This window comes from Rissa tridactyla, chromosome 1, assembly GCF_028500815.1.
Source record: "Rissa tridactyla isolate bRisTri1 chromosome 1, bRisTri1.patW.cur.20221130, whole genome shotgun sequence".
Lineage (NCBI taxonomy): Eukaryota > Metazoa > Chordata > Aves > Charadriiformes > Laridae > Rissa > Rissa tridactyla.
The window spans coordinates 216,960,074-216,987,187 of NC_071466.1; the positions used below are offsets into that span (position 1 = coordinate 216,960,074).

The 27,114-nt window shown below is 43.2% G+C and overlaps 1 protein-coding gene across 1 annotated transcript in view; it reads left to right on the top strand.

Moving 5' to 3' along the window:
• EXOC4 (exocyst complex component 4) overlaps positions 1-27,114 on the top strand; it is a 430,815-nt gene that overhangs the window by 204,024 nt on the left and 199,677 nt on the right. Inside the window, exon 10 of the mRNA XM_054189731.1 lies at positions 2,019-2,115. Within this exon, the coding sequence (XP_054045706.1) occupies positions 2,019-2,115 (97 nt within the window). The remainder of the gene's footprint in view (positions 1-2,018; positions 2,116-27,114) is intronic.

Below are 27,114 nucleotides of genomic sequence, written 5' to 3' on the forward strand. Positions count from 1 at the left end.
TATGCACAGTTTACGTGGATTTCCCACTCCACAGGGAATTTAATATTGTCCCTTTTAATAGGGAATCTACACCAGTGCCGTGAATTCTTGTACAAAACACTCTTGGCCTGGAGAGACCGTTCAGGGTATGGAAGACCTGGCATCGGTGACCTCCTTGGTCCTTGCACGTTAGTTTGAGGTTGCCAACAGGAGGGTCAGTTAAATCCATCATCAAAGAGCTTATTTTTGTGGATTGGTTGCAGGTAATGGGCTAAAGAAGATAAACTTCACTTTGAAAAGAACAACAAAGTCACTTACTCATTGGTCGTGTTCCTCCTCTTACGCTTTCTAATTTGGCGACATTCTTCTTCTCATTCCGAGGCAGGCAGAAGTCAGGGTCAAAAAATTCAATGATAATCTGCTGGTGGTGTTTTGATTTCAAGTACTTTGTCATTTTCCTGCCTATAAAGCTATCATAATAATGTGATTAGGTTCTGTATTTATTATTATTCAATCATTAAGGAGAGTTCACATGCGAAATGAGAAGGACTTGATAACATTTGGGATATAAAGATTTCACCCAAGTTCATATTTGTGGAATTTGATGTTCTTAGCCCCAAAACACACTTGGTAGGGTTACTTGTTAAATAATACCAACAAAGATGATGGTCTGTGCTTTGTGACGAGGGAGCATGACCAAAGGGGATGATGTGCTGAATTGCTGCTCACTTCAGGATGTGATATTTTTTTTCTGATGCTTTCATTTGCTTACGTGTGGGGCGTCTGGCTTGTTCTCCTAAAAATGTTTTCTTCTGAAAGATGGACTTTGTTGCTGTCAGGAAATGCAAAGGTTTTAGGAAACTGAGGTTCGCCCTCCCCCCTTTTTACCTCTCTCAGTGTCCTAATTTAAAATCTTTTGGTGTTAGGAGCTGCCTATGGAAGTATCTTTGGCTCAGATGTAATGACACGTAGATGGGTGTTTTCATGCCACTCAGAGACCTTCAGTCTGGGCCTGGGGTCTATCAATAATGCTCTCTGGGCTTGTGTTTTGCTACCAAGGAGCGTGCCAAACTCAACAAGTTCATTTTTCACGTAGCCGAGAGCCACTTTGTATGCAACTGGAACTCGGGCAACAGAGACTTCTGCTGGGAAATTACAAGATTCTGTGTAGGATATGGAGTCCTGAGAGACCCCGTAGCGTTAGATGTAATAAATTAGGTTAAAATGTCACGTCACTGGCAATCAAAGCCAAGCTGCCTTCCAAGGGATTGAATGGTGGCATCATCCGTCAGAGCTGCAGGATTCTTCCATACAGTGATATGGAAGCAGCGAAACCCAGTGAAGCGCTGCTCTTGAAACCTTTTCCAAGCACAATGTGCTTCAAAATGCATCTCATCCACGGGGCCAAGACCTTGGGTGCTTTTTACACAAGGTGAAGGCCCTTGTGCTTTTGAGAAAGGATAATTTAAGTGTGTGCTTGTGCAAATTGAGAGCTGTGTGTTTGGTTTGGGGCTGTTCCGAAAGCTGCTACACTCACTCAAGCTTCAGGCTGGAGGTCCCCATTTGTCTGTGGGGTGACGAACTGTGAAGAACTTTGAAGACCTGTGAGGCTCAAGTCTCTTAATGGTATCTGTCATCTCTGGTCTGGGTGATGGGTATGGTGTTAGCACCTCCGGTCCAGTACACTGGACGTCAGCCCAACTGGGATATTCATCCCGTGTGGCTGGGAAGCTCTTCCGCAGCTGAAACTGGGTCCTGTGCCAAGACCTGCACGTATCGGTCTTTTTGCAATCCTGTCGCTATCTGTGGAAAGAGCAGCCTAAAGTGATGTATAAATACAGTCTGTATTGTTCCTGTTACTTTGGGAGTACGTTTTCTGAGCAGAAACAGGATAGGAAGAGTGTATCTTTACGTTAATTACTGATCTTTCACAAGGAACGGAGCACTTAGACAGACCTAAATGCTTAATTATCATGTACTATCTAAAATTCGAGGGATGTTCAGATCTGTTAGACAACTTGTTTCATGTTATTTTCCAGGAGGACCGGATGATAACTTAATTGAAGGTGGCGGATCCAAGTTTGTCTGCAAACCAGGAGCCAGAAACATTACCATCATCTTTCACCCCCTCCTCAGGTAAGTAAGGCTTTTCTACGTATTTCTACAGGTGCAAATAATTAGAACAAGCAGAATTAACCTACTTTACCAGCACATTGCCGCTTCTGAGAGAACATCCCGCAGCAACGGCCTTGCTGGTGAAGTTGTTGATGTGCACACGTGTTAAAAAGTCATCACTAGTTGAGCTTGTTGTCGATGCTTTTTTAATCTTTTTCATAATTAACTTGCACACCGAGTGGGATTGTTTGCCTGGGTCACCCCTTTGTGTTAAACGCTGTAATTTATCATTGACCCAAGTTGGGGAAAGTTTAGTTGCCGACTATCGCAAATTGTTTATTGCTGACTGGCCGTTATGCTTATTAAGAAGTCAGAAGGATACCTTATGAACTGCAAGGTAAGTTCATTCTTTGATAAAACAAGTGTGGTCCATGGACTGGTAATTAAATGCCTGATCTAAAGTGCCGTGCCAATTACTAAAATCTTCATAGCTCATCAAGGACCGCTGGAACTTTAAAACAGAATAAGTCTCTAATAAGCCTCTTCTCACCAAGTCACTCACCTCTGATACTTTAATTTTGCTCTTTTTTACGTCGCAGTCTAACAGTTCATCTTCTTAGTTTTGCCGGAATTAAATAATACGATGTTTTTCTCGGTTCATGTCAATCTTCCACCTCTGCTTTTTCCTTGCAGGGTTTTCCTCTAGCGTCAGACATGCCCTATTCAGCGCTAGCACCTTTACAGAGCATTTCCCTCCTTGCCCTCTGCTTGTATTACTCACGATGGGTCACTTAGGCAACAGGCCATGTTTCTCCAGCACTAAAACCAAGCAATAATAAAATAGTAATAAAAAGTAATTGGAATCTGATCCCCAGATGAAGGATATTCTGACTGCTGTCTTGGTAACTGAGAACCGTGGTCATTTGTGACCTCTCAGGACTTAAAAATGCAGAGGGAAAGTGTGTAAATTCCTCCAAATGTAAATTTCTGATGTCATGGCAGTAGTTATTGGAATAGTCTTGAGAACAGCTTGTGAGGACATTAAAATTTGTTATGGTTTTTCAGATCTGTCCTTGAAAAAAGGGTTGTGGACATTGTACACTCTTTGTTTATTGCTAGATGCCCATAATGAAATGTACAATTTCATAAGCGTATTTTGTTGCAGCCTCTCTCTCTATTTTAAAATGGAATGAATGTGCTAAAAATGAATTTGCTAGGGGATAATTTATAGTTTTCAGCCATTTCGTTATAAGAAAAGATGGACGCTGGTTAAGATGCGATGTGCTGTTCAAGATACGACCACTATGACGTGGACTTCAGTGTTCATCTTTAATGAATTTACAGGTTTCTTTCAAGCACGCGGGGGGTGGTGATGCTCTTATTTGTATTGATGAGGTACTTCACGTTGATTTAGAAACTGGTGAAAATACTTCTTTCTTTCTATTCGCCTTCCTGCTTAATTTTCCCCCCTTTATTTTTTTGCCATCCGAGTCAAACACGAGTGCTCTGCTTTAAATAGCACTTCTCACAAACACTTCACTTTCATTACCAGCTTGCAAGACAGGCGGGAGAAATAATTTGCTACATAAAAAATAATTGCCATCAAGATTAAGGTATCTGCGTACAATATATTTTTTCGTGCCAACCATCTGCAACATCTTAACTTCCTCGCATCGAGTAGTTCATCAATAACTGCGTGAAGAGAAAGGAAATACTCCGTGACCCAGCTTGCCCTTTCCTCACTGCAGGACGGGGTGAGTTTGGGTGTAGGTGAAGACTGTAGAAACTTTTTTTTTTTTTTAATGTGCTTTTACTTTCTTTCATGATCAACAGAGTAAATGTGTGTGTCGTTGCTATCTTAGGCATAGCTCATGATCCTCAACTTTGGCATGCACATGATGCGTGTTTTGGAGCACAAGTCTTGTGAGGAGCAGCTGAGGGAGCTGGGGGTGTTCAGCCTGGAGAAGAGGAGGCTGAGGGGAGACCTTCTCGCTCTCTACAACTCCCTGAAAGGAGGGGGTAGCCAGGGGAGGTCGGTCTCTTCTCCCAAGGAACAGGCGATAGGACAAGAGGAAACGGCCTCAAGTTGTGCCAGGGGAGGTTTAGAATCACAGAGCTGCCTAGGCTGGAAGGAACCTTTCAGATCACCTAGTCAAACCATCAACGTAACTCTGCCAAAAAGATTGATTGGATATTAGGAAAAAATTCTTCACCAAAAGGGTTATCAATCATTGGAACAGGCTGCCCAGGGAAGTGGTTGAGTCCCCATCCCTGGAGGTATTTAGAAGATGGGTAGACGTGGTGCTGAGGGACATGGTTTAGAGGTGGCTTTTGTCAGTGTTAGGTTGATGGTTGGACTCGGTGATCTTAAAGGTCCCTTCCAGGCGAGGCAATTCTATGATTCTGTGATGTGTGGGGTGCAGCGTATCTAGGATGACCGTAGGACTGGATTTCTTTTGCTGACAGTAATTCCCTACAGGGAATTCTGTTCCCGATGGGAGTCGGTAGCAATGACCTGTCCTACCAACAAACTGGCTTTACCCGTTGACTTCTGTTAAAATTGCTTCTATGATGCTGCCTGTGGCTGTAAAATGCTGAATGTGGCGGATTTGCTAAAATATTGACATTTGCAATAATTTCTAGCACATCGTCTTATGTGTGCATTCCTTGTTGGATAGATCTTTGTCACCCTTTTCCAGACGTTATTGTATTAAGTGTCAATCTCTTGAAGATGTAATTGCTGCAGAGGTGTGAAGTTTTCACTTGCTTTATTTTCTATGTGTTGTTGAGGTTCTTTATGACCTGCCTCAATCGTCTTTCATCGATGTCATTTGTACAGGCTGGTTTGAATTCAAAATGATCGATATTTTATTTAGAAGGGTTTGGTTTTTTTCTTCTTTTTATCAAGTTCACATACATACGTTGACGGAGTGGTTTTAGCACCGTATGGGCCAGCTGATTTTATTAGGAAGCTGAGTGCCTCTGAAAGTATTAAGCTAACTGGATGACTGAGAAACCAGGCAGTGGTGTGGTGATTTACAGCCTGAACGTCGCATTAAGTGATGGCTTTACCATATTTAACACAATAATAATTGATAATATTCATAATAATTCAACATAATTCAGCACAATAACGTTGGGTGGGGAGTCGTAACCACAGCATTCATATTCATCAATCTGAATTGCTCTCTTTTGTGTTACTTTGATGTGAAAAGTGTCACTGTCTGTCACATCAGAGTTGCACAATCACAGCGTTAAGTTTACTGGTTGTAATAGCCATTTTTTTGTTGGTCTCTCTTAATTTACAAATTGAGACTGAGATCCTTTGAAGAGCACAGAGTCAGCAAGCTTTCAGGGAGCTGTAAATTAACGCCCGTATCTCCAGTAACGAAGGTTTGTTTAGAGAAACTCTTAACTTAAAACCGTGGAGGGTGAAAGGGCAAACACATACGAATGGTTTTCAAAGTTTTCCTGCCCTCGAATCCATTTAGAGCAATGCGCCAGAGTTGGGAAGCGAGATGTTGCGCCGTGTGGGATGTGGGTCCCTGATTTCCACTAGGACAATTGAGACTCACCAAGCCCCAGATTAATTACCAGGGCTTAATGACACCACCGCACACGTAATAAACGAATAGTGAATTTTTTTTGGAAGACAAGTGGGTATTCTAGCGGAGATGATTCCTGGGAATAGATTTTGCTAACTACGTACAAAAACTAATTGCACTTACAAATTGAAGAGGAATACACATCTGATTTTCCTTAATTACATATTGCGGGAGGTGTCAAAGTATAAAAGTTACCAAAAAGAGTCCGGTTGCTTTCTTCATCCTTCGCTGCTAACCCGCCTCTGCTCGGATCCTGAAAGCTCTGGTGTTGCTGGCCTGCGGACTAACGTCTCCCGTCAGAGGAAGGAAAACGTGCGGGACTGATACCGAAGCCTTTACGTTGTGGAATATTGAACAGCCTGAGTGATGTCTGTTGTAACATTTGTTTCACGGGGATTTTTTGTTGTTGTTGTTGTTGTTTATTTGTTTCAGCTGGCATTTGAAAGGCACTTGGCTCTTCAGGGTAATAATCATTTTACATATGCTTTATAGAGTATGTTTATTACCAGACAATCGAAGAACAGATGTCTGCAGTCTTGAGGCTTAAGGGGGAGGGACAGGAGGGACCGATGGCGTTTGGAATCGTGAAGGCATCGCTGATGCTAACTCGGTTGAGCGTTGTTTGGATATCGGGTATTATGACCGCGAGGGTATCCATTTATTAATATCAGCCACACTTCGTTAAGATCAAGCAGCAATTAAAAAGGTTGGGGGATGGAAGAGAAAGCAAAGTGTTCATTGATTCGGAAGGAACAGTCGCCTCTAAGCCAGGCTGTGTCCTTGGGAAGAAGTGGACCAGAGAGGCTGAATCGACTTGGCCCCCATTGCCCCTCTGCCGGCTGGGCGGAGTCTGTCCCGGGGAACTGCGCCCGTCGGCGGTGCTCTAATCACTGCCTTTGATCCCAAAGTCTGGAGAATAAGAAAGCGAAAAACAAAGTGTTGATTTATTAGAGTACCCCCCCACCCCAAACAAAAAAAAATAATAGAAGGAAGAAGGAAAGGCAGAATGACCCATTGACTCTGCTGATGTGGTTTGAGATGCAAAAACTAAAGCGTAACGCCCCGGTCTCTGCGCGGTCCAAGGAACTGCAAAGTTTTCTGGTTCTTGGTATTTCGGATTGGTCGGAGTTGGGGGGTAAAGAGCAGGTAATAATTTGACATTTTAATTTAATAATTCAGTGGTTATGTTAACTTATACTGGTCTCCATCATTTAAAGCAGTAGCTCTTTACTTGATAGCATTTTTGGAATCTCCTGTTTCTTCCCATTATGTTAATGCTAATAAAAGTGTGATTGCCCTTTTAATAAATAAAATAAATGCCTTAGGGAATAATCAAGGAGGAGAGCAATTTACTTTTGCTGCCTGTTGATATCGGCGTGTTCCTCGCCAACCGCTGGCAATCAGCTCTGAACCGCTGAAGGTCAAATTTCAGCCCCCGCTGGTCCTCGGGAGGGAGGTGCACAAGGCGCAGAATGTCTGCGCCCAGGCAGGTAGTAGTGGGGATGCTTTAGCTTTCCAGGCTTTGGGAACAATCGTGTCAGGCTTCTGTTTAATTCGGGATCTGTCAAGATAAAAGATACTGTATGTAGAATTTAAATCCTCTGTTTCTCTTTAAAATGTGGGGAGGGGATGGCACGGTTGGCCCCTTTGGTCTTTGCGAGCATCACCGGCCGCTGCGGCTGAGCAGCGCCCACAACTGCACAACCGTAACCGATACAAAACTCTGTGTATAGCTAAGAACCCGTCTGTACCTCGCTGATAATCCCTTTTAATCTATTTGTACAGCTGGTATAATAAACAACTAATTTGGTTTTAAAATACGTTGTAATATCTTGTAGTTGTGTCCTATAAAATTAACTTGGGATAATACGGGGGAGTGTGTTGTTTGGGAAGCAAAAGGAATGTGAAAATGAGATTCGTTTGTTAGTTACACTTAGTATGTTTAGACTATATTAAGTGATACCAAGTATGTTAAGAAAAATATGTGGTATTTTATCAGTCTAAGTGGTATATATTATTATTAAAGTAGCTGGAAAATGACAAATAATCTTAAGGCACAGATAGTGCTAAATGATGAGAGCTTTTTGCAATCGAACCTGAAATACTTGGTTTTGGAGAAACTGATAAAGCTGACTCAGGTTGGGGGAGGGAACTTAGAATATTGACTGCTTAAAGTTTGTATTACAGGTTGAATAATATTCAGAGGATAAGAGTTTAAGTAAAAGAAAAAAAGTCTGAGATGCTGTTAGGTTCACAGGAAAACATTATTTGCAAACTTTCAAAGTCAGCGATGCCCTTAGAAATATAACCATCCGGATTTCCTGAATTCTGTTTTTCAAGTCTTACATTCAGACATATCCCTTATCTTCAGAGAGAGGGAGAAAATAGCGCTTAGTTAATGTAAATCGTGCTTTTGCAAGGTAGGCGGTGACGTCCCTTCAGAGCGGGAGCTGGGGAGGCCGGGAGACGGTGCCTCTCCGCTGCGGCCGTGAAAACGGGCTCAAGTCCGGGGAATCTCGACTCCCGCTTCTCCTTGCGGTGCCGGGAATCACCGCGATGATTCGTATTCCCATCCTTATTTTGGAATCGTTAATACTCATCCTTGAGCGTGACAGATGCTCGACGCGACTTTTCATATACTTGCTGTTTACTTCAATTGACCTGAATCGAAATCTTAAGGGAGCGATTTGACACCCACCTACTGAATTTTTTTTCTCCCCGCCCGCCCCCCCCCAATTTAATGAGTGTTTAGAAGACATTTAGCTGACGCGTACCTCGCTGTTGACATTTAATACTTTATATCTGTCAACAGCGGGAATGAATGTTTCTTGCGGGCGAATCCTAACTCTCTTTCTCTTTGACAAGCTCTCGTAAAGTCTGCGGCGCCAAATTAGAGAGACACGTTTCAGAAAAGCTTGTTGTTGTGACACTGCTAAGGGAAGGTTTGGTTCTGAGCGAGGCCATCGCAGAAACGGGGCACAGGCACGGGAGAGGGATGGGGAACAGCTTCGCTTTTTGTGCTTTTTCCCCCCCGCCCCTCCCCAATGCTTTATGAGAACTGACAGTCTCGCTGTGTGTGTCTGATTAAAGATGACAGTTTATAAAAACCTTAAGGTAAGGCTGTTCATTTTCCATGACAGAAAATAAAGCAATCCCCCCCCCCCCCCCCCCCCCCGCCCAACCTCCCACACAAACAAAAACTCTTACACGCCACAAAAACTCTTAATATGCGATGCGTTGATTTGTATATTGTCTGTCAGAGAATGTGCTTCGGCAGATCAGTCAAGTTTTGAGTTTTCAAACATGCTTCATCCATACGGGAAATCAACAGCCTGTCAGAAATTTCACATGTCTCCAGCTCCTCCTTCCCTTCAGTTCAAATACAACCCGAAGGAACAGAGAAATTTTGACATTTGCAAGAACTTGCGCTGAATAGCTGAGAACAGTGTTAATTCAATTCCATGATAATGAATTACTTCTAACTTGTAGTACATTCATCAAGCCAATAAAGTAGTTTTGGCTCATTTCTTAATGGAAGCGCTGCTTGAGTTTAGTTCTGGTATTTAACTCATGTTCTCATGGAGCACGATTAAGATTCTCCATATTGCTGAACGCTGTTATTTTTATTAGTGTGTAAGCAGAGATTTGTGGTGTCATATGAGGTTTTAGTGACTTATTTATTCCTTTTGGATACTGCGTCACAAGATGTGAGTTGTGTCTTAGAATAGAATAGAATTCCAGTTGGAAGGGACCTGCAAGGGTCACCTAGTCCAGCTGCCCGACTGCCTCAGGGCTGACCAAAAGTTAAAGCATGTTGTTAAGGGCATTGTCCTAATGGCTCTTAAACACTGCCAGTGACGTCCACCACCTCTCTAGGAAGCCTGTTCCAGCGTTTGACCACCCTCTCGGTAAAGAAATGCTTCCCAGCGTTCACTCTGAACCTTCCCCTGGTGCAGCTTTGGGCCATTCCCATGTGTCCTATCACTGGATCCCGGGGAGAAGAGCTCTGCATCTCCCTCTCCACTTGTCCTCTTCAGGAAGCCGTAGAGAGCAATGAGGTTGCCCCTCAGCCTCCTCTTCTCCCAACTAGGCAAGCCCAGAGTCCTCAGCTGCTCCTCACAAGACATTCCTTCCAGCCCCTCCACCAGCTTTGTTGTCCTTGTCTGGATGCATTTGAGTACTTGAGTACCTTCTTAAATGGTGGGACCCAGAACTGCACACAGTATTCAAGGTGGGGCCACACTAAGTGCGAAGTACGACAGGAATGACAGCAAGATCATAGAATCATGGAATCGTTTTGGTTGTAAGAGACCATCATCAAGTCAACCAATCAAGAGATCAACCGTTAACCCAACACTGCCAAGTTACCACTAAACGTGTCCCTCAGCACCACGTCTACCCGTCTTCTAGCGACATCTACCCATCTGCCCAGGGAGGTGGTGGAGTCTCCATCTCTGGAGACATTCCAAACCCGCCTGGACGCGTTCCTGTGCCACCTGCTCTGGGTGACCCTGCTCTGGCAGGGGGTTGGACTGGATGATCTCCAGAGGTCCCTTCCAACCCCTGCCAGTCTGTGATTCTGTGACCGAGTAATTTTACGCCAGAGTGTTTTGTTACTCATCAACCAGCCAGCCAAGGCCTCTGAAAGACAGCTCCACTAGCACGTTTTCTAGGCCTAAAAACTTTAAAAAAATGTGTTTTTCCTTAAGAGAATCTAGTATACCTGAAACTCTTTGGCTTTTTTTACCTCTGTTTCCACGTAAAACTGTGTGTATTAGCTAACATCTACCTAATTCTAAGTATCTTCTGTAAGAATTCATATGATGGCTGCAAATTGTTTGCTAGAATTAAAAAAAAAAAATAATCTGGGAAAAAGAGTTATTTTTCTGGGATTTTCAGATTGCAACTGAGACTGAGGCAAAGGAGCTGGTGTAGTAGAAGCATGGACCAAAAATTATGCTTCTTTTATGTATATCTTTTTAATTTATTTTACTAGTTACATGCTAATGCGTTATAGGGAACGTTCTGCAAGAGTTTGTAGGCACTATACTCAGGAAATGAGAGAGAAAGTATGGTCGAAGTGGGTCTTACATGGGCTGAAGTTTATAGATTTTCTTTTTTTTTTGTTGTTTCCCCTGTTTCTTTTCCATTTCTTGCTCCCCCGGCCACCACCAGAAGCATGACCATCGTGGTACTCAAAAACCTGTTGGTCAGAAAAGTATTTAGGAAAACTGGAAGGGGAAAATGGATCCATTTATTTAATTTAACCATCTTAAGTACGAAACAGCTTAATCTTAGAATGCTTTAAGGAGCCCGAGTTACACACCGAGACCCACGTTTAATGCTTTGGCTTATCAGACGCTATAAATCTCTTCAATCGGAAGGTGAGATTCTGCTGTGCAGGAGCCGGGGCCTTTCTAGCAGCTGGGGAATGAACTTCCACAGCAGTTAAAACGTGCTGTAATAACACCAGCTTTCATTTCAAATATAGCGAGTTCTACTCTGATGCTGCAAAAAAAAAAAAAAAAGAAATCTGCAAAGCCTGAGAAAAACTCACAAGGCAAAAATAGAAAAGCATCCTTCGTTTTTGTCGTGGAAGAAAAGGGGGAAAAGCGTGACAAATTCTGAGTTTGTGCTGCGTCTGTGGAAGCTGTTCAGAAAACACCGTCGTGAGGGCTTTCCCTGGGTGCAGCGGGGGGAATCCAAGGATGAGAACCTCGTGTGGCTTAAGTCCAATTTATAGTCTTTCAGCCCTGAAAAACTTTGGAGAGTGCATGTGGTTACTTTCATAAAGCTTTATGAATTTTTGATTGAAATAGAGGAGAGCTGTTGCTTGATGAGAACAAAGAAGGCGATTCCCATATTTTGTATTTGCTGATAAAAGCCAAGATTTAAAGCCCAGAATGACAGCGCTTGTTGGACCCCATCTCCCTTGTAGAGCAACCAGCAGAACACGCATCTGAAAGGAAAGGGCTTTCATTTTTTTATCATAATTATAATTATTCTTCTACATAAACATCGTGTGGTTTAGCTAAAGGGTCTTCTGGGAAAAGCCTTTGGTAGTGAACTGGAGTTCCCTTTGGTTTGGGTCACTCATGTCAGAGCAATGCGCTTTGTGCTTCAGATGAATTATTTTTGCTCGGTTTTTGCCAACCTTCTGTACAATTTAGAATTTTGTAATTTGGGGAAGCTATAGCTGTTATCTCAGTTACAGCACGGAGGTGAATTTGTGTCTCCAGGGATACTAAACGGGGTGGGGGGGGGGGCGGGGAGGGAAGAGATTTTCGCAGTATTTGAATTTCATCTGTGATTTCAAAGGGTGAAATGTGAAATGCTTGTTTCAACTATCGCCCTCTTCGCTTTGCTCAGCACAGCTAAAAATAACGGGGTTGAAGCTACTCCACCAGTAAGCTGCATTTTCCCATTCTGCTGAATTCTGCCACGGATGTTACGGTGCAGAGCCCTCATTTATTCCTCTTTTACAGACCAGGTTCTTTGGTCCAGACACATCAGCTGTGGCTGCGCAACCACTTGTGGGGTTTTCCTGCTGCCCCAAAGGCGGGTGGCGAAAGGAGAGTCCTGGTAGCACCGTAGGAGATGCCTCGCAGGGAAGTCAGCCCGTGGACAAGCGTGTTTTTCAGACACCAGGCCATACGCAGAATAGTTTTTCAGGGGAATATTCCTGAGGAGTTTAATTTTCAGTTCTGCTAATTTTTAGAGATGTACAGAATAGCCGCAAATAAATTTTGCAGGGAAGAAGTTGGCCTTTATTTTGGTTATTTTTGGGTCCCAGGTGTCTTGAATGGTGAATGGATTAACAGTAATTGCACACTGGGTAAAACCACTGCTGAGCATTCCTGTAGCTCTTTCGTCTGATAACTTCCCAGCTTTTCAGAGACAGCGATTCATTAACACCTCAGTGGGAAATTGCTCCGTACGTGGAAATCCTGGTTATGCGACTGCCAGGGATGAAGCCGTTGTGGATGAAGCGTCAAGTTGAATGCTCATAAATTCTGTGCAGGTTTGGAATGGGCAGGACGTAACTGGAAGTCATAAATTCCCACTGTTACTAATCAAGGTCCAGATTTTCTGTTTTATTGGAACTTTGTCTCTCCGGGTTGTATTTTTACAAATGGATTTGCTCTGAGGGGGTGCAAACGGGTCTGTGACAGCTTAGTTTAGCTCCGGGAGTTCTTCTGTAGCCTGATAGCGACGTCTCTGCTCCCTGCTTGTACTTGGGTGCTTTAATTACCTTTCACTTAGGTGCTTTGGTCAACTTTGAGGACCACATCCAGCACAAGGTGGTGTGAATGCCTTGTGTAGACTTCAAGCAGCTTTCTTCTCATCGTTGCATTCCTTAAAGCCGGAGTCTTTCACCGGCTTTTAAAATGGGAGTGTTTTTTCTGGAGACGACATCTGAAAACTGGAAGAGATATTGGGAACCTCTTAGCTCAGGGCTGGTGTCCCCGCTCCCACGTGGCGGCAGCAAGGCCAAGTGGACCAAGTGTCTGATGCCGTTGGATCACTTCTGCCTTGGCTTCTTTCTCTGTAAATTGGAGATAACTCTTATTCCACATGTCGGTTGTCTCGTTTGTCATCTGTGCTGCCATACAGAGAGACCTGACAGGCTGGAGAGTTGGGCAGAGAGGAACCTTATGAAATTCAACAAGGGCAAGCATAGGGTGCTGCACCTGGGGAGGAATAACCCCCTGCACCAGGACAGGTTGGGGGTGACCTGCTGGAGAGCAGCTCGGTGGGGAGAGACCTGGGAGTGCTGGTGGACAACAGGATGACCATGAGCCAGCCATGTGCCCTTGTGGCCAAGAAGGCCAATGGCATCCTGGCGGTCATCAAGAAGAGTGTGGCCAGCAGGTGGAGGGAGGTCATCCTCCCCCTCTGCTCTGCCCTGGGGAGGCCACACCTGGAGTGCTGTGTCCAGTTCTGGGCTCCCTGGTTCAAGAAGGACAGGGAACTGCTGGAGAGGGGACAGCAAAGGGCTATGAAGATGGTGAGGGGACTGGAACACCTCTCTTATGAAGAAAGACTGAGGGATTTGGGTCTCTTCAGTCTGGAAAAAAGACAACTGAGGGGGGACCTTATCAACACTTATAAATCCTTAAAGGGTGGGTGTCAGGAGGAAGGGGCCAGGCTCTTTTCAGTGGTGCCTGTGGACAGGACAAGAGGTAATGGGCACAAACTTGAGCATTGGAAGTTCCATCTCAACATGAGGAGGAACTTCTTTGCTGTGAGGGTGGCAGAGCCCTGGCACAGGCTGCCCAGAGAGGTGGTGGAGTCTCCGTCTCTGGAGACATTCCACATCCGCCTGGACGCGTTCCTGTGCCACCTGCTCTGGGTGACCCTGCTCTGGCAGGGGGTTGGACTGGATGATCTCCAGAGATGTGTTTCAACTCCTACGATTCTGTGATTCTGTGTGAATAGCAGCATCAGAGAACTGACTGTGGCTGGTTTGTGGTGTTGGGGTTTCGTGGCTGGTTAAGTGTTTCTGCACTCAGGGACAGGGCATGAAAAGGAGGGTACGAAGCTGCGTTTCTATCGAGGTGGACTCCAGCGAGTCACAGCTTGTCTAAGTGTTATGGATGTTTAATTGAGTACATGGACACCAGGAAATAGTTTTGTTCCTGGAGAAAATCCAGACAGTGACATATCACTTGGAACTGAATTTTTTAAATGGACCTTTAGATGCAGTTACTACTCACAATAGTGGCAACTTGAGATTTCAGGAGCCCGGTAAGACCGGTGAAAGCCATTACCCTTCAGATCATCTGGTTTCTGGGTGTTTTTTGCTGTGGAAATATTAAAACAAATGTTACAAAGTAGCAGAAGCTAACAGCGTCTCTTTTTTTCCCCAGTCTTTATTGTGACTTAAGAACCAATCCTTGCAATAATACTTAAAACTAATGGAGTGGTGGTACCAGGGATGCTAAATGATGTGATAATGCCTCTGAACACAAAAGCACTTCTTTTTATTTAGGTTTAATTTTGGCTGCCCCCGCTGATTTGTCATAGGATAAAAAGACCGCGGAGAAGGCAGTGTACTGGGAGTGCTGTGTATGCTGTCGAATGTAACGACGATGATCGGGTTCTGACTGAAGCTCTTAGTGGCTTTCATAATTTTGGGGACTCTTTTCAGTACTCTCATTATCTCTGCAGTAACAGTAAGAGAGTGTTTTCAAAGTAAAAAATAAATTTAAAAGTCTTTACGCCCTGTGAGGTCAAATAACATTGCTAAGTACATGCAGAGCCCTCAAAATTTGTCTGTTCCTTGGTTTTGGGATACGCAAGTTGATAATTTTTCATCCTGAGCCAGGTAGCTAGTGCAGTGGACACGAGATGTATTTGTTCCACATACAAAGAAAAATTGGAGACCTTCTAGAAATAACACTAAGTACAACAAGAAGGAAGAAATATTGGGAAGTGTCAGATTTGGTTCTCTTCTAATAGGTCTCCGGAGCTCTCAGAAGTCACCATTCTGCTGCTTTTGGGGGAGGATGAGGGACAGCCGTGGAGAACCGTGGTCTGGTGGGTGGCCAGATGGTGGAGAACTCACAGCGCAGAAAATCAAAACTGCTACGTGGAGCGGGAAATTTGAAATGCTCACAAGTTTTATAAAACTACAGGGAGGAAAGAAACCCATCCTCTTTTGCTACATCTTCACAAAAGGTGGAGGCAGGTCTTCAGTCTGGAATCATTCTTCATTTTATGTTACGGGGCTGTGCAGGTTATCACTGCAATCCATTCCTCGTTGTGAATGTCACCCCTCTTGATGCATACCCTAGAACTGATTTTAGTGAAAGTGGGGCTTGCAATTCACTCGGAAAATCAAACTGGGCCTGCGCCACGTGTAGATCATTAATCTGAACTGAAAGCAAATTGTGGTGAAAAAGTAATAAAAGTTAATTAATTGCAAGGAAAATCTAGATTGCTAGTTGCTATCTTTTCTTAACATTGGTGCTTCTCTCTCTCTCCTTTGCCTGGCTCCTAACTTATTGTTTCCTCTCCTTCCCAGGCAATGTTCTTCCTACTTCTTTAAGTATTCGGGAGTATTTTCTGGTCCCCATTCATCCGGGTCAATCTTTCTTGTATGTAAGAGGTGCCAAACTTATCACTATATGAGCTGCTGATAAAATAATTCATCCAACCTCTGCTCATCTGCCTTGTTCCCCAAAGTCCCCACCGCTGGCACGTGTCCGGTCACACAAGAGGTGCCATGTGAAACACACGTTTTTCCTGGTCTGATGGAAGGAGATCTGCCACATGCATCCCCCCAGAGCCTCCTAAAGAAAATGTTTGGCGCTTCTTCCATATTAAAAAAACAACTAGAAGTTGTCAAGGATGGAGAACTATTGTTCGAGTAAGCAGAACGGGTACTTATTGTCAGTTTTAGATACGTCCAGGCCAATAGTTAAGTGGGGTTTTTTTCTGGTTAGCTTGATGAAAGGTAGTAATGGGTTTAATTGCTGGTTGTCATTTGTAATGCGGTATATGCAGTATTAGAGTTATTGTGATAATGCGTTGTAATTACCCACCATCAAGCGTTTTACAATGTTAAAAATATGATCTTTGAAATAACGTGGCGAAGTTCTCTGAATTGAAGGCAATAGCTATTGAGAGTACAATATCATTTAAAAACGTCAATCAAGTCAGTTAGGTAAACAAAATGAGGGTAGTGGAGTTTTTTCCAGAAATTCTTCCTACGCCCTTAAACCTTCCCGAAAGCTTGGCAGAATGAGCAACGTGCCTGGAGGGCTGATAAATAAAAGCTATTTCAGAGTTCCCTGCGCACACGCCCCGTTTGAAAAGTATCGTGCGTCTTGTGTCCAGAGCTCTGTCCAGAAAACCTCTTTGTGTTCAAACCCAGAGGGATTACTATTCATTTTGGCTTTGCTCTAGTAGGAGAGACAAAACTCTTCGTAGGTGGCGTCGCCCCTAACTCTGCGTGAGAAATGGTGGTGCGAAATGGTCGATGGGGCGAAGTTTTTTAAAAAGGCAGAGGTTTCAATTTGCGTTGACCTTCTCTACGCGCACAAATGAATCAGGAGATGCAAATGAAGCAGGGGAGGCTGAACTACCAAATTTGTATGCTTAGTTGCTTCGGTCGTGTGCCTAGTCTGGCAAAGAAAAGGGAGGGAGAGGAAAAAAATATCTGAAGTCTAATGAATAGAAGTGTGGCTCCCAATGACCTTTACCTACTATTATAATTTTGATGTAGAACAACCAAATTCCTGAAGATGTTTAATCAGCAAAGTTGAATTTTGATGAAACCACGTGCCATACTCCCATTACTGCTGCAGAAATTAATTAAAATTCATAGCGATATTCTCAATTCATAGGGATTAACACCAGCGAACTGTCACCTTATCACATTCTTTCCATCCTTGGTGGGTCACAAAGCCTAGCGTAAGATAGAAGCATCCTGCATTGATAAATCCAACTCCACACCCGTTCAGATGTGAAATTTATTTGGGTAACAAAGCATCCCATGAAAGGTGAATTAAAACATCATGTATGTATTCCATATTTTTAGCCTAGATTTTTAATTAAGAGGTTTAAATTGATTCCATCTTCTTTTTTTCTGCAGGGAAGCGCATGTACATGTGTAGTCTCGTGATGGGACTCGTATCATTGCAAACCCTCTAAAATCATGACCCAGAATTTCCCCTAGCCCGTGGCATTAAAGAAAGGATTGTGCCTCTAATTTAACTTATGTTGCCAAAAAAGAAAGATGAAAAGACCAATGGTGTGACAATAGTGACATTTTTCTTCTTCCAGAAAAGAAGATGAAATAAAACCTTTCTTTATAATTCTTTCAAATTCCTGAAGCTCAGGTAGATCTTGTCAGAGACGTGTCGTGTGTTCAGGTGGCCTGCTGAATTTTAAAGGCAATTTTAAATACGTTGTTTTCCTCTCCTTTTCGTACAAAATCAAACCGGGATAACCGAGGCTGACAGTAGATTTTTGCTGAGCTTAATAGGCGTAAATCTCTCTCTGGATGGAATTAGGATCAGGCATGAAGAGCCCAGCTGAGGGAGAAGACGATGTCAGTGTCGCTAACGGGCATTTTCGAAGACTTCCCTGTGTTTGGTGGCAAGTCCCAGCAGCTCAACACAGAAAAAAAAAGTCAAATTGTCAAAAGTCATTAGTGGTTGTCACTTCATAGACCTTCACACTGGAGTTCCCCCTTTGGAATTTCAGTGGAATGCTTTTTATTTTTTTTTTTCTGCTTTTTCAAGTAAGTAGGACAATCAGCCATTGTACAAAACTGCTGGGATTTAACCCATTTGTAGCTTTTTGGTTATGGCTGCAAAGAAATGGTGAATTTAGGAGTTTGAGGTTCAGTTCTGTGCTCTGCCAGAACCTTTGCTGCTTCTGCTAACTGTTTTTATACCCAAATCCCCAAGGACACTTTTTGAAGCTTGATTTCCTCAGAGATGGAGGCCTTGTGGGTATGGCTAGATAAGCTTTGCTGAAACTTGATTTAGGGCTTACCAACTTTAGTACATCAGCCCTTCTAGTTCCTTGTGTTTCGACATTGTTTCACCTCTGTTTTTTTCAGGTAGTCTCCAAACACTCTTATTTTAGTAAAGTAGCCTTTTAAATGAATTGCCCAAGGAAGGACTGTAGTTGCCCTGTTTCTGTTGTTCTGTGTGAAACTAAACAAGTCAGTGCTAAATGTTGCTGTTTGCCTCTCTTCATAATTGAGCGCCCTTTGCACGGATTTATTCCTTAGTGTCTAATTAGGAACTTCTTGATTGTTCATTGGGGCAGTTTGACAAAGGGAAGAGGAGACTGATTAAATAGGAGGTAAATAACCTAATAGCTCGTTATATACATATATATCTTGTTTTATATATATGTAAATATAACGTAATATCTTGTTAATAACCTGTTCTGGTGGTGAGCCCCTGGCCCAGGTTGCCCAGAGAAGCTGTGGCTGCCCCATCCCTGGAGGGGTTCAAGGCCAGGTTGGATGGGGCTTGGAGCAACCTGGGCTGGTGGGAGGTGTCCCTGCCCAGGGCAGGGGGGTTGAAACTAGATGATCTTTAAGGTCCCTTCCAGCTCAAACCAACCAACCAACCCAAATTCTGTGATTCTATGAGTATAGGGTTTGTCATGAGGTCTTTCAGTCAGCACCATCCAGGTAGGAATCCTTCATTACTCGTTGTCTCCTAGAGCGTGAGAATTTGGTCTAGCCTTAAAGGCTGCTTCTGCACGGCTATTTCAACGCGGGCATTTTCCTCACCCCTCCAATTTAGCCATGGTAGCAAAATCCCTCCAGAGCCACGGTCACGAACAAAGATTTCTTTCTGTCCTGTCTTCTGCTCAAGGTCCATGTTGAAGCTACACTGCAATAGCGCTCTAACTCCATCCCCACCAGGGTCTTTGCTGCTCCAATGTAACCGCTGAAGCAAAAGACTGAGAGGGGGATATTTTTAATATATTCCCTTTCTGTTCCTTTCTCTAAGAGGTGGATTTTGGGAGCCTTATTTAGATGGTTTATTCCCCAGATTCTCAGATACAAAGTGGTGCCGCTGTTATTTTTATAGACTTTTTTTTTCCTTTTTTTTTTTTTTTGCACATAGTCATCCAGAAATAGGAAGGTTTCAGTTTAGTTTATACGCTTTGAATTCCCAAATTTTAAAGGATTTATTAGTAATGCTTTGGTGGCCTAATTATATACCTAATTATATTTAGCAGTTTTACAGTTTTTGCCAGTTTCTGATGGCTTTTACTGTACCGATCTTTGCTATTTGTGACATTTAAAGCATATGTTTGAATTCTTCCATCTCCTGTGTCTTGTCATTCCGTTGCTCTTTTTTAGAACTGATATGTAACTTTCGCAAAATAATTGCACAATAAGAAATGCAGTGTAATTTTTTGAAATATGCCAAACCAGTAGGTATACCCTCAAGAAAAAGAAATAGAGAACGATGATGCGGCTGCAGGTGTGCTGAGAATAAGGAACCAGCTGGTTTGGTGAGTAGCAGAGTGGTTGGGGGCATGTAAATAAGAGTTTTTTCCTGGCAGCTTTTGGTTTGTATTTTTGTGTCTAGTATCCCCCTTTAGAAGCAAAATATATTGAGGAGAAAAAAAACAAAACAACAAAACAAGAACGCGGAAGTCACCTTAAACTTGGCCTGGAGGTGCTTTTTGCAGTAAATCTTTTGACGTTTTTGATATCCATGTCATTACAAAGTTGGGGGGGAAAATTCCCACCTTGTATGACGAGCCACCCCAGAGAGAGCCGTTGTGTCACAGGCCATTAATGTTCGTCATTACAAAGCGGAACGTGGCTTTTTCCTTTGTTCATCCCCATTGATACTCATCTGCACAGAGGTGTATAGAGTTGGCCAGGGGGTATAGCAAGAAGTGAACTTTGAAGCTCAAGGGTTGTCTCTCTCATGTAGCATCTCGAAAACACTATTGGCCCAGGAGGCACTTGTACTGAACTGTTGGCATGGGGTGCGTGACTTCAGTGTCACTTTGGTTTTAATAGGGAATGTTGGTTTATGGAGGTAGACGAAGCCTGCGTGCTTCAAGGGAACCTTCTGGGGCAGGAGTGAGGGTTGGCTCATGCTGGAGCGCACCCGGCGCGTGTAGGGACAAATATGTTGAGATGGTGTCCTCAGGCCTTTGCATTATCGCAGCTTCCCTGTGGTGCCAGCTGAGATGGTCAACGTTCCTCAGCTGGAAAATCGCTGCCTTTCACAATTTACCGTACTTCAACTTCCACACTTCGGTTTTTTGGTGGGTTTTTTTTTTTTCCTTTGTTTGGCTGTTTGCTGCGTAACAAATAGCACGGCAACATGTCAGCCAAAAAGGCGCCCCCTCTTTTCACATGTTACTGTCCCTTTTTTGTGTATTTCTATAAAAAAAAATTTCTCAGTTGCACTAAGGATGCTATTAAGTCTTTGAAACACAACTATCAGTTTCTTTTTATTATAACACAAGTCACTGCAGTAACTAAGTACTGATACAGTCTGGTCTATTTTTATGAAATCCAGAGCAGGATGAATTAAAAAAATATATATTCGTGGGTTACTAGGAGGTGCTGAGCTTTGTAAGTGTGAGAGTCAAACCAGCTTCTTCCTAGAGTCCTCAAACAGGTTCTTTTGACTGCGTCATTAGTCCCCCGGGAATATTTGAGGTATTGTTAGAAGACAGAGATGGTTTCAATGAGAGCGTCACTCAACAGATGCAGAGCACTGAGGGTCTGTCTCTTCCATTCAATCGCTACTGCAGAACTGGAGAAGAAAACCAGCTCAGCAAGGGCGACCGCAGAAAGTTAGGTCGGAAGGTGTGAAGGGGAGCGCGATGCTCCTGAGCAGGTCTGCAGTTAGATCTGCCCAATTTCACAACTGCATGGAAAGATTGGATGTGAGGGTTGGTTCTCTTCTCTCTATTCCCCTTGAGATGTTACCTGTAATGTTCTTAACGTTACAGGTTACAAAGTAAAACACACAAATTCCTGTCTTATTTCATAGAATCATAGAATAGTTAGGGTTGGAAGGGACTTTAAAGATCATCCAGTCCCACCGCCCTGCCCTGGGCAGGGACACCTCCCACCAGCCCAGGTTGCTCCAAGCCCCGTCCAACCTGGCCTTGAACCCCTCCAGGGATGGGGCAGCCACAGCTTCTCTGGGCAACCTGGGCCAGGGGCTCACCACCCTCACAGCAAACAATTTCTTCCTTTTGTCTACTCTAAATCTTCCCTCTTTCAGTTTAAAACCCTTCCTCCTTGTCCCGTGGCTCCCCTCCCTGATCCAGAGTCCCTCCCCAGCTTTCCTGGGGCCCCTTTAGGGACTGGAAGGGGCTGGAAGGTCTCCCCGGCGCCTTCTCTTCTCCAGGCTGAACCCCCCCAGCTCTCTCAGCCTGTCCTCACAGCAGAGGGGCTCCAGCCCTCCCAGCGTCTTCATATTTGCAGCCCATAAGACCCGATCATTCATGCTTTGGGAGTTCATTTCCCAGTCCCCGTAATTTTCAGTGCCGTGGAGCCTTGCCTCTTAATTCCATGGCTTGTCAGCAGGGAAAACCTCATTGACACGTGTTTTCTTAAGAGAACAGACAACATGTCGGTTTAGGTTCTGGGAAAGGGCAGTTTTGTTTAAATACCCACAAAACAAGCCTTGTTCAACCTAAGGAAGCAGGCGACTACAACTTTGCAACGTTGCTTTAATTGAGGTATTTTTAGCCAACAACTTCTATCTCATTGAACTTTCTGTTGGACCCTCTTCTTTCTCCTCCTGTCTCATAGATGAAGGTCTAGAACCTGAAGGGAGCCACAAGTAGTCAGGAGCACATGTAGGAATGAGCCTTAGCAAGGGCTCATCAGGCAGTCGCATCCTCATCTCATGCACAAGGACAAGGCTCAACTCATAATGAAATCTGCACGTTTTCTTTTAGGGCATTTCTAACTATGGTGAGAAATTTGCTCTTGCTTTGCATGTCAAATAGGTGGGAATATTTATTCCCACACTTAAAAGTACAGTCTGAATATACTTTTTCACCTTCTGAATTGTGTATAGAGGAGAGAGCACCATCTGACTCTCTGCTTGCTAAAATAAATGTCAGAAAGGACACGACCTAATTATCTTTCTTCCCCTTTTCCATCTACATGAACTCTTTTCGCTTTGTGGGTGTTTAAAACCGCTGATTTTTGTCATTGATCCTAGAATTTCCATAATTTCAGTATTCACCGAAGAGGGCGATGAAGTATGTATGTGTCTTATAATTATGTGATGACATGCAAATAATGTCTCCTAGGTAAAGAATCAAAGATTCCGATATTGATAAGCTTTAAAAAAATCTCTTTGGCTAAGCTTAGACTACGTCAGTCCCAGAATTTAAAGTTCCAAGTGAAAGAGAAATATAGAATTTACCTCAAACTTTGTAATCCCGTTTCTCATCCTGTCACTTCTTTTGTTGCCTCAACACCAAGTTGATGCTGTAGCTCAAGGGCAAAAAATTAAGCATTTTGATGAGCCGGTCTGCAAAGGGCTGGACATTATAAATTGAAACGCTAATTGGAGACAAAGGAGCTTTGAGAATGGGTAAGAACTTGGAGGAGGCTTGAAATTTAATGGATGTAATAACAGTTATGTTGTCTTGAGGTTATGTGCATTATATTTACATGTGTTCCTTCGAATCGTGAGTTTATGTTGTTTGTATAGATCTGACACTCTTCTTGGGCTATGAATTGCTATTTATACGCTCATCAACGGATTAGTGCAGTAGACATCATAAAGGAAATGGGCACTTGTCATTAATTTTATTACATCATAGAATTTTTAATACCCTTGAAAATACAAGCGGTTTTTTTTTTGGTTTTGTTTGGCTTTGCCATGGCATAGTGTTGTATGTCTAGTTTTAATAGAACCTACAGTCTTCTTTCAAGACCGTGTTGAAGACTCTTAACATTCAATGCCAAATTGTTTTTTCATAAGGCATTTATGGAACAGGCTGCCCAGGAAAGTGGTGGAATCGCCATCCCGGGAGGTATTTAAAAGCCGGGTAGACGTGGTGCTGAGGGACATGGTTTAGTGGTGGACTTGGCAGTGTTAGGTTGATGGTTGGACTCAATGATCTGAAGGGTTCCTTCCAACCTAGGCAGTTCTGTGATTTAAATATACTGAAATGTGTATGTCTATGGAGGAGAGGGGACAGAAGCACATAGAGGAAAAGGTGCAAAACTCCATTAAGCTTTTTATCTCTAAAGGCAGAAGAATGATAGAGTCATTTTGGGTGGAACCGACAACACCCGTGTTGTGTTTACAGCCATCCCTTAGACTTCTCCGGTCAAAGTATTGAAGGATCCAAGAATATTAAGTGACCCTGTTTACCAGAATTATTGAGATAATTTATTATTAGATTAATTATTCTCATTATTTTTATGTTTAAATAAATAAGTTTAAGTTGTGTATTATAGTGAGGGTGGACAATTTTTATTTCTCTTGGCTGCATTTCACAACAATTAATTAAAACAAAGCCGCTTGTGGGAAGAGGGGGCTGTCAAGCCCTGTAGGGCTCAGACACCAACCCCTCTCGTGTTAATCTAAGTCTGGATGAGCTGCATCCTCGTATTGCTCTTTCCCCTCCATTTGAGTCTTTCACCGGTAATCTTCTAAGAAAAGATTGGGGGGGGGGGGGCAAAGGATATTTGAGTTGAAATCAAATTGTGTGTAGCTATTAAAGGCTGGTAGGACGTTTGCTTTGAAAAGATTAACCTATTGTCAAAATCAGCAAAAATGACAGCACCAACTCTGTTTCTCACCCTCCCCTAAAGAATTTGAGTGTCTCAGGCCTTTGAGGTGTCAGGGAGACCTGCACCGTTTATTGTTTTTTTTGCCTTACAAACTCTGATCCTCAGGTTTAACCAGTTGGACACCCTCTGTTGACAGTACGTGTCATCTTCACCCTGCGACAATCACTGCCTGATCAACAAAAATAACTCCCTCGTTGCAGACGAATCAAAGCCACTGAAGGGTGAGCGTCGCAATCACAGCCTTTCAGCCTGTGATGTGTGCGCACGGCGACAAACCACCAAATCCCTGCTACTTGTCCTTTCTTTTGTAGCCGGGCTTCAAAGAGTAGGGCAGTCTGATCCTTGACTTTAAACACCCTTTAATAAGAAATCCTTTCCTTCGCTGCCTTCTCTGCCATTGTGCATCATGCATAAATCACTGAACATTCACAGCGCTTTTGGCTTACTTTTCTTTTCTTAAGAGCTATTTAGCTTTTCTGACCATTTTGGTCCAGATCGCCATCACGGTTGTACTGAGGACTTGTTTCTCTAAACTTTATGTTACTTTACTGCCACATCAGAGTGACCAGAGCGAAAGGGAGAGGGAAGCACGCCTTTTCTCAGTAACTAATTCACTTCTAGAAGAGTTGCAGTTCCTCCTCTCTTTAATGTCAATGCTGTCCCACCGTGACCTGATGCCGAGATGTATTTGGTTCCCCCCGACACACGTTACAGAAAATACTGACCTGACCTTTAAAAAAATTTATTAACATTTATAAATTTTATTTTACTGTGTCATGTTGAGAGAAATTGTTCCGGCTAGACAGGAGGAGTGCTTCTATAATGGCATGGCTTCACTCGTTTGTGTAACAACATATTAAAAACGCCTCCCTTTTTGGTCCTCATCCCACCCACCCTTTCGCATGTATTTTGTCTATACTTGGTGGTCTTTGCAGATTAGTCTTAATCAACTGCTTTTTATAATATTATCTGCTTGCTGTGGGTGTCGCCTAACACAGGTTGAAGGTAGACCATGTGTAGGCTTTGGTTGATTTTTGATGTGTTCGGGAAGAAGGAACAGTTTTCTTGACTATTTCTATCCTTGGGTTTTTCCTGGAGTGGCCAACTTGTGATGGAGGTAACTGGGGGGGGGCATTAGGAAGATCCTGCCCATCTGCGATACAAATCATCTCAGGGACGCCCTGGCTGTATTTTGGCTCTGAGCTGAAGTCCTCTTCCACGAGAGAAATACAGAACAAGAGCCCACTCTGTACGGGTTTGTCTCAGAATTGGCAAACTGTATTTCACTTCTTCAGGTCGCCTCTCCTGAATTTAATTAGGAAGCAAAACTAAGTGTGAACCGGGGGATGTTGTTATGAACTATGGATAAATGTGAAGAAGGGCAAATAGCCTCTTGGCCAGTGTTGGCTGAGGAAGAAATGGATGTAACCTTTCTTTTCCATCACTTGGTAAGACACCGTTTGTTGTCTTACTTTTTTTCTTTGCTGGTTATTCAGATATCTGCTGGTGACGCTCTTGGCACTTGTGTATTAAGTTGTTTGGTTTCGAAATTGTTTCAATAATGCAAATTAATAAAAATGGCATAGGAGACAGCAACGTCATGCCGCTGGCTCTGAAAGGCAGCTCCTCTTATCTACAGCAGTGGGAAGACTGTTTCTGTGGAGTAACCGATTCTGTCGGCTTGGGTGCTTACCTTATAAAAGTCAAAAATAAAATTGGAATGAAAAATGGAATTTCATTTCTATAGTCTAAATATGTTATAGTCCCTAGAGTAGATGGGGAAGAGAAATAGGCATCCCAGTGCCTAATTCTTGGAAGACCAATATTTGTTGAAGTAACATTTGCTTTTAACTTGTGTAATGTCTTCATGCACAGTACGTAGAGCTTTAAATAGTCCGTTTCGGGTATAAATTTTACCTTGGTGACTTGTGTAATTTAAGAGTAGTTAAAGGAGACCTTGGTTTTGCTTTGCGGCAAGTCTAATGCTACAGAAGGACCAAGATGTTACTCTCTCTGCGTTATTGTTTTTGGGGATCGATTTATTTTTAATTCATAAGAGCAAATGTTAAATAAGGCACACACTTGATGTCAATCAGTTACTTTAATAAAAAAAATGGGATCCTACTCCTGCCAGGTCTTAATCACAGATCTCCCACGGATGCCATGTGTACCTTCAGCACAAAACAGCTTTGGTGCCTCTGCTTTGCCTCTCTGCCCCGTGCAGATTGTGTCGTGTCCTACCTGGGCTTCCCCGGCAATTAATTGCGTAATGGTTGCGAAATATTTTGAGATGGAAATGCTTGTGTCACTGCCTGGTTTTCACCGTGCTTATATTTCCTCCCAGTGTGTAGGATTTTCCCAGCCCATCTCTCAAGCAGCCGTGCAGTTGTTGCTTAATGTGCATGCTGCAATAATGACTGAAATTAATTTCTTAGAACTGACACCAAAATAATTAATACGGCCCTCTTGGGCTGCATGTGATAGAAGTGGGCTGAGGAAATGGAGATATTAAAGTGTGGCTGTCCTTCTTCACAGATGTGAAATGTCATCATCAGTTCATAGCAGTCTTGCTTTATTACGGCCATATTAAAATGAATGTTTTGCACATCTTCATAGAGTACCTATTAACAGCATTTCCTTGATTTGAAAAATGGCTCCAGTATGCGAATGCAACCCATTCCGATGAATAAATTTAGCACTTTAATGCTATTTATTTACTCCACACTGTAAAATGTAATAAGATAAATAATGGGTCCCAGAGGGGCGTGGGGTAAGTTGGTGATCATCCTCTCAGCAGGCAGATGAACACAGCTCGAGTAGAGAAATAATGATCAAAATTCACCGTGCTCCCTGGGATGCCATTTATATACCTGAATCTAATAAAGAAAGAATTACAATGCTTAACAACGTGCTTAGCGCTGGGGTCGGAATGTAATGAGACCGGCAGAGAGGAATCTACAGCCGTATTAGCTGAGTTTGAAGTGTCACGTTGGAGGTGTGGGTGGCAGGAGCTACAAGTGATCTGATGCCCCATCAGTGTGGGATTTGCTGGCCGTCGGGATACCTGTGCTTTCTTCTTTACTGGCTAGCAAAATCCAGTCCAGGGCAAGCTTTATTCTCTTTATCCAGAGCATT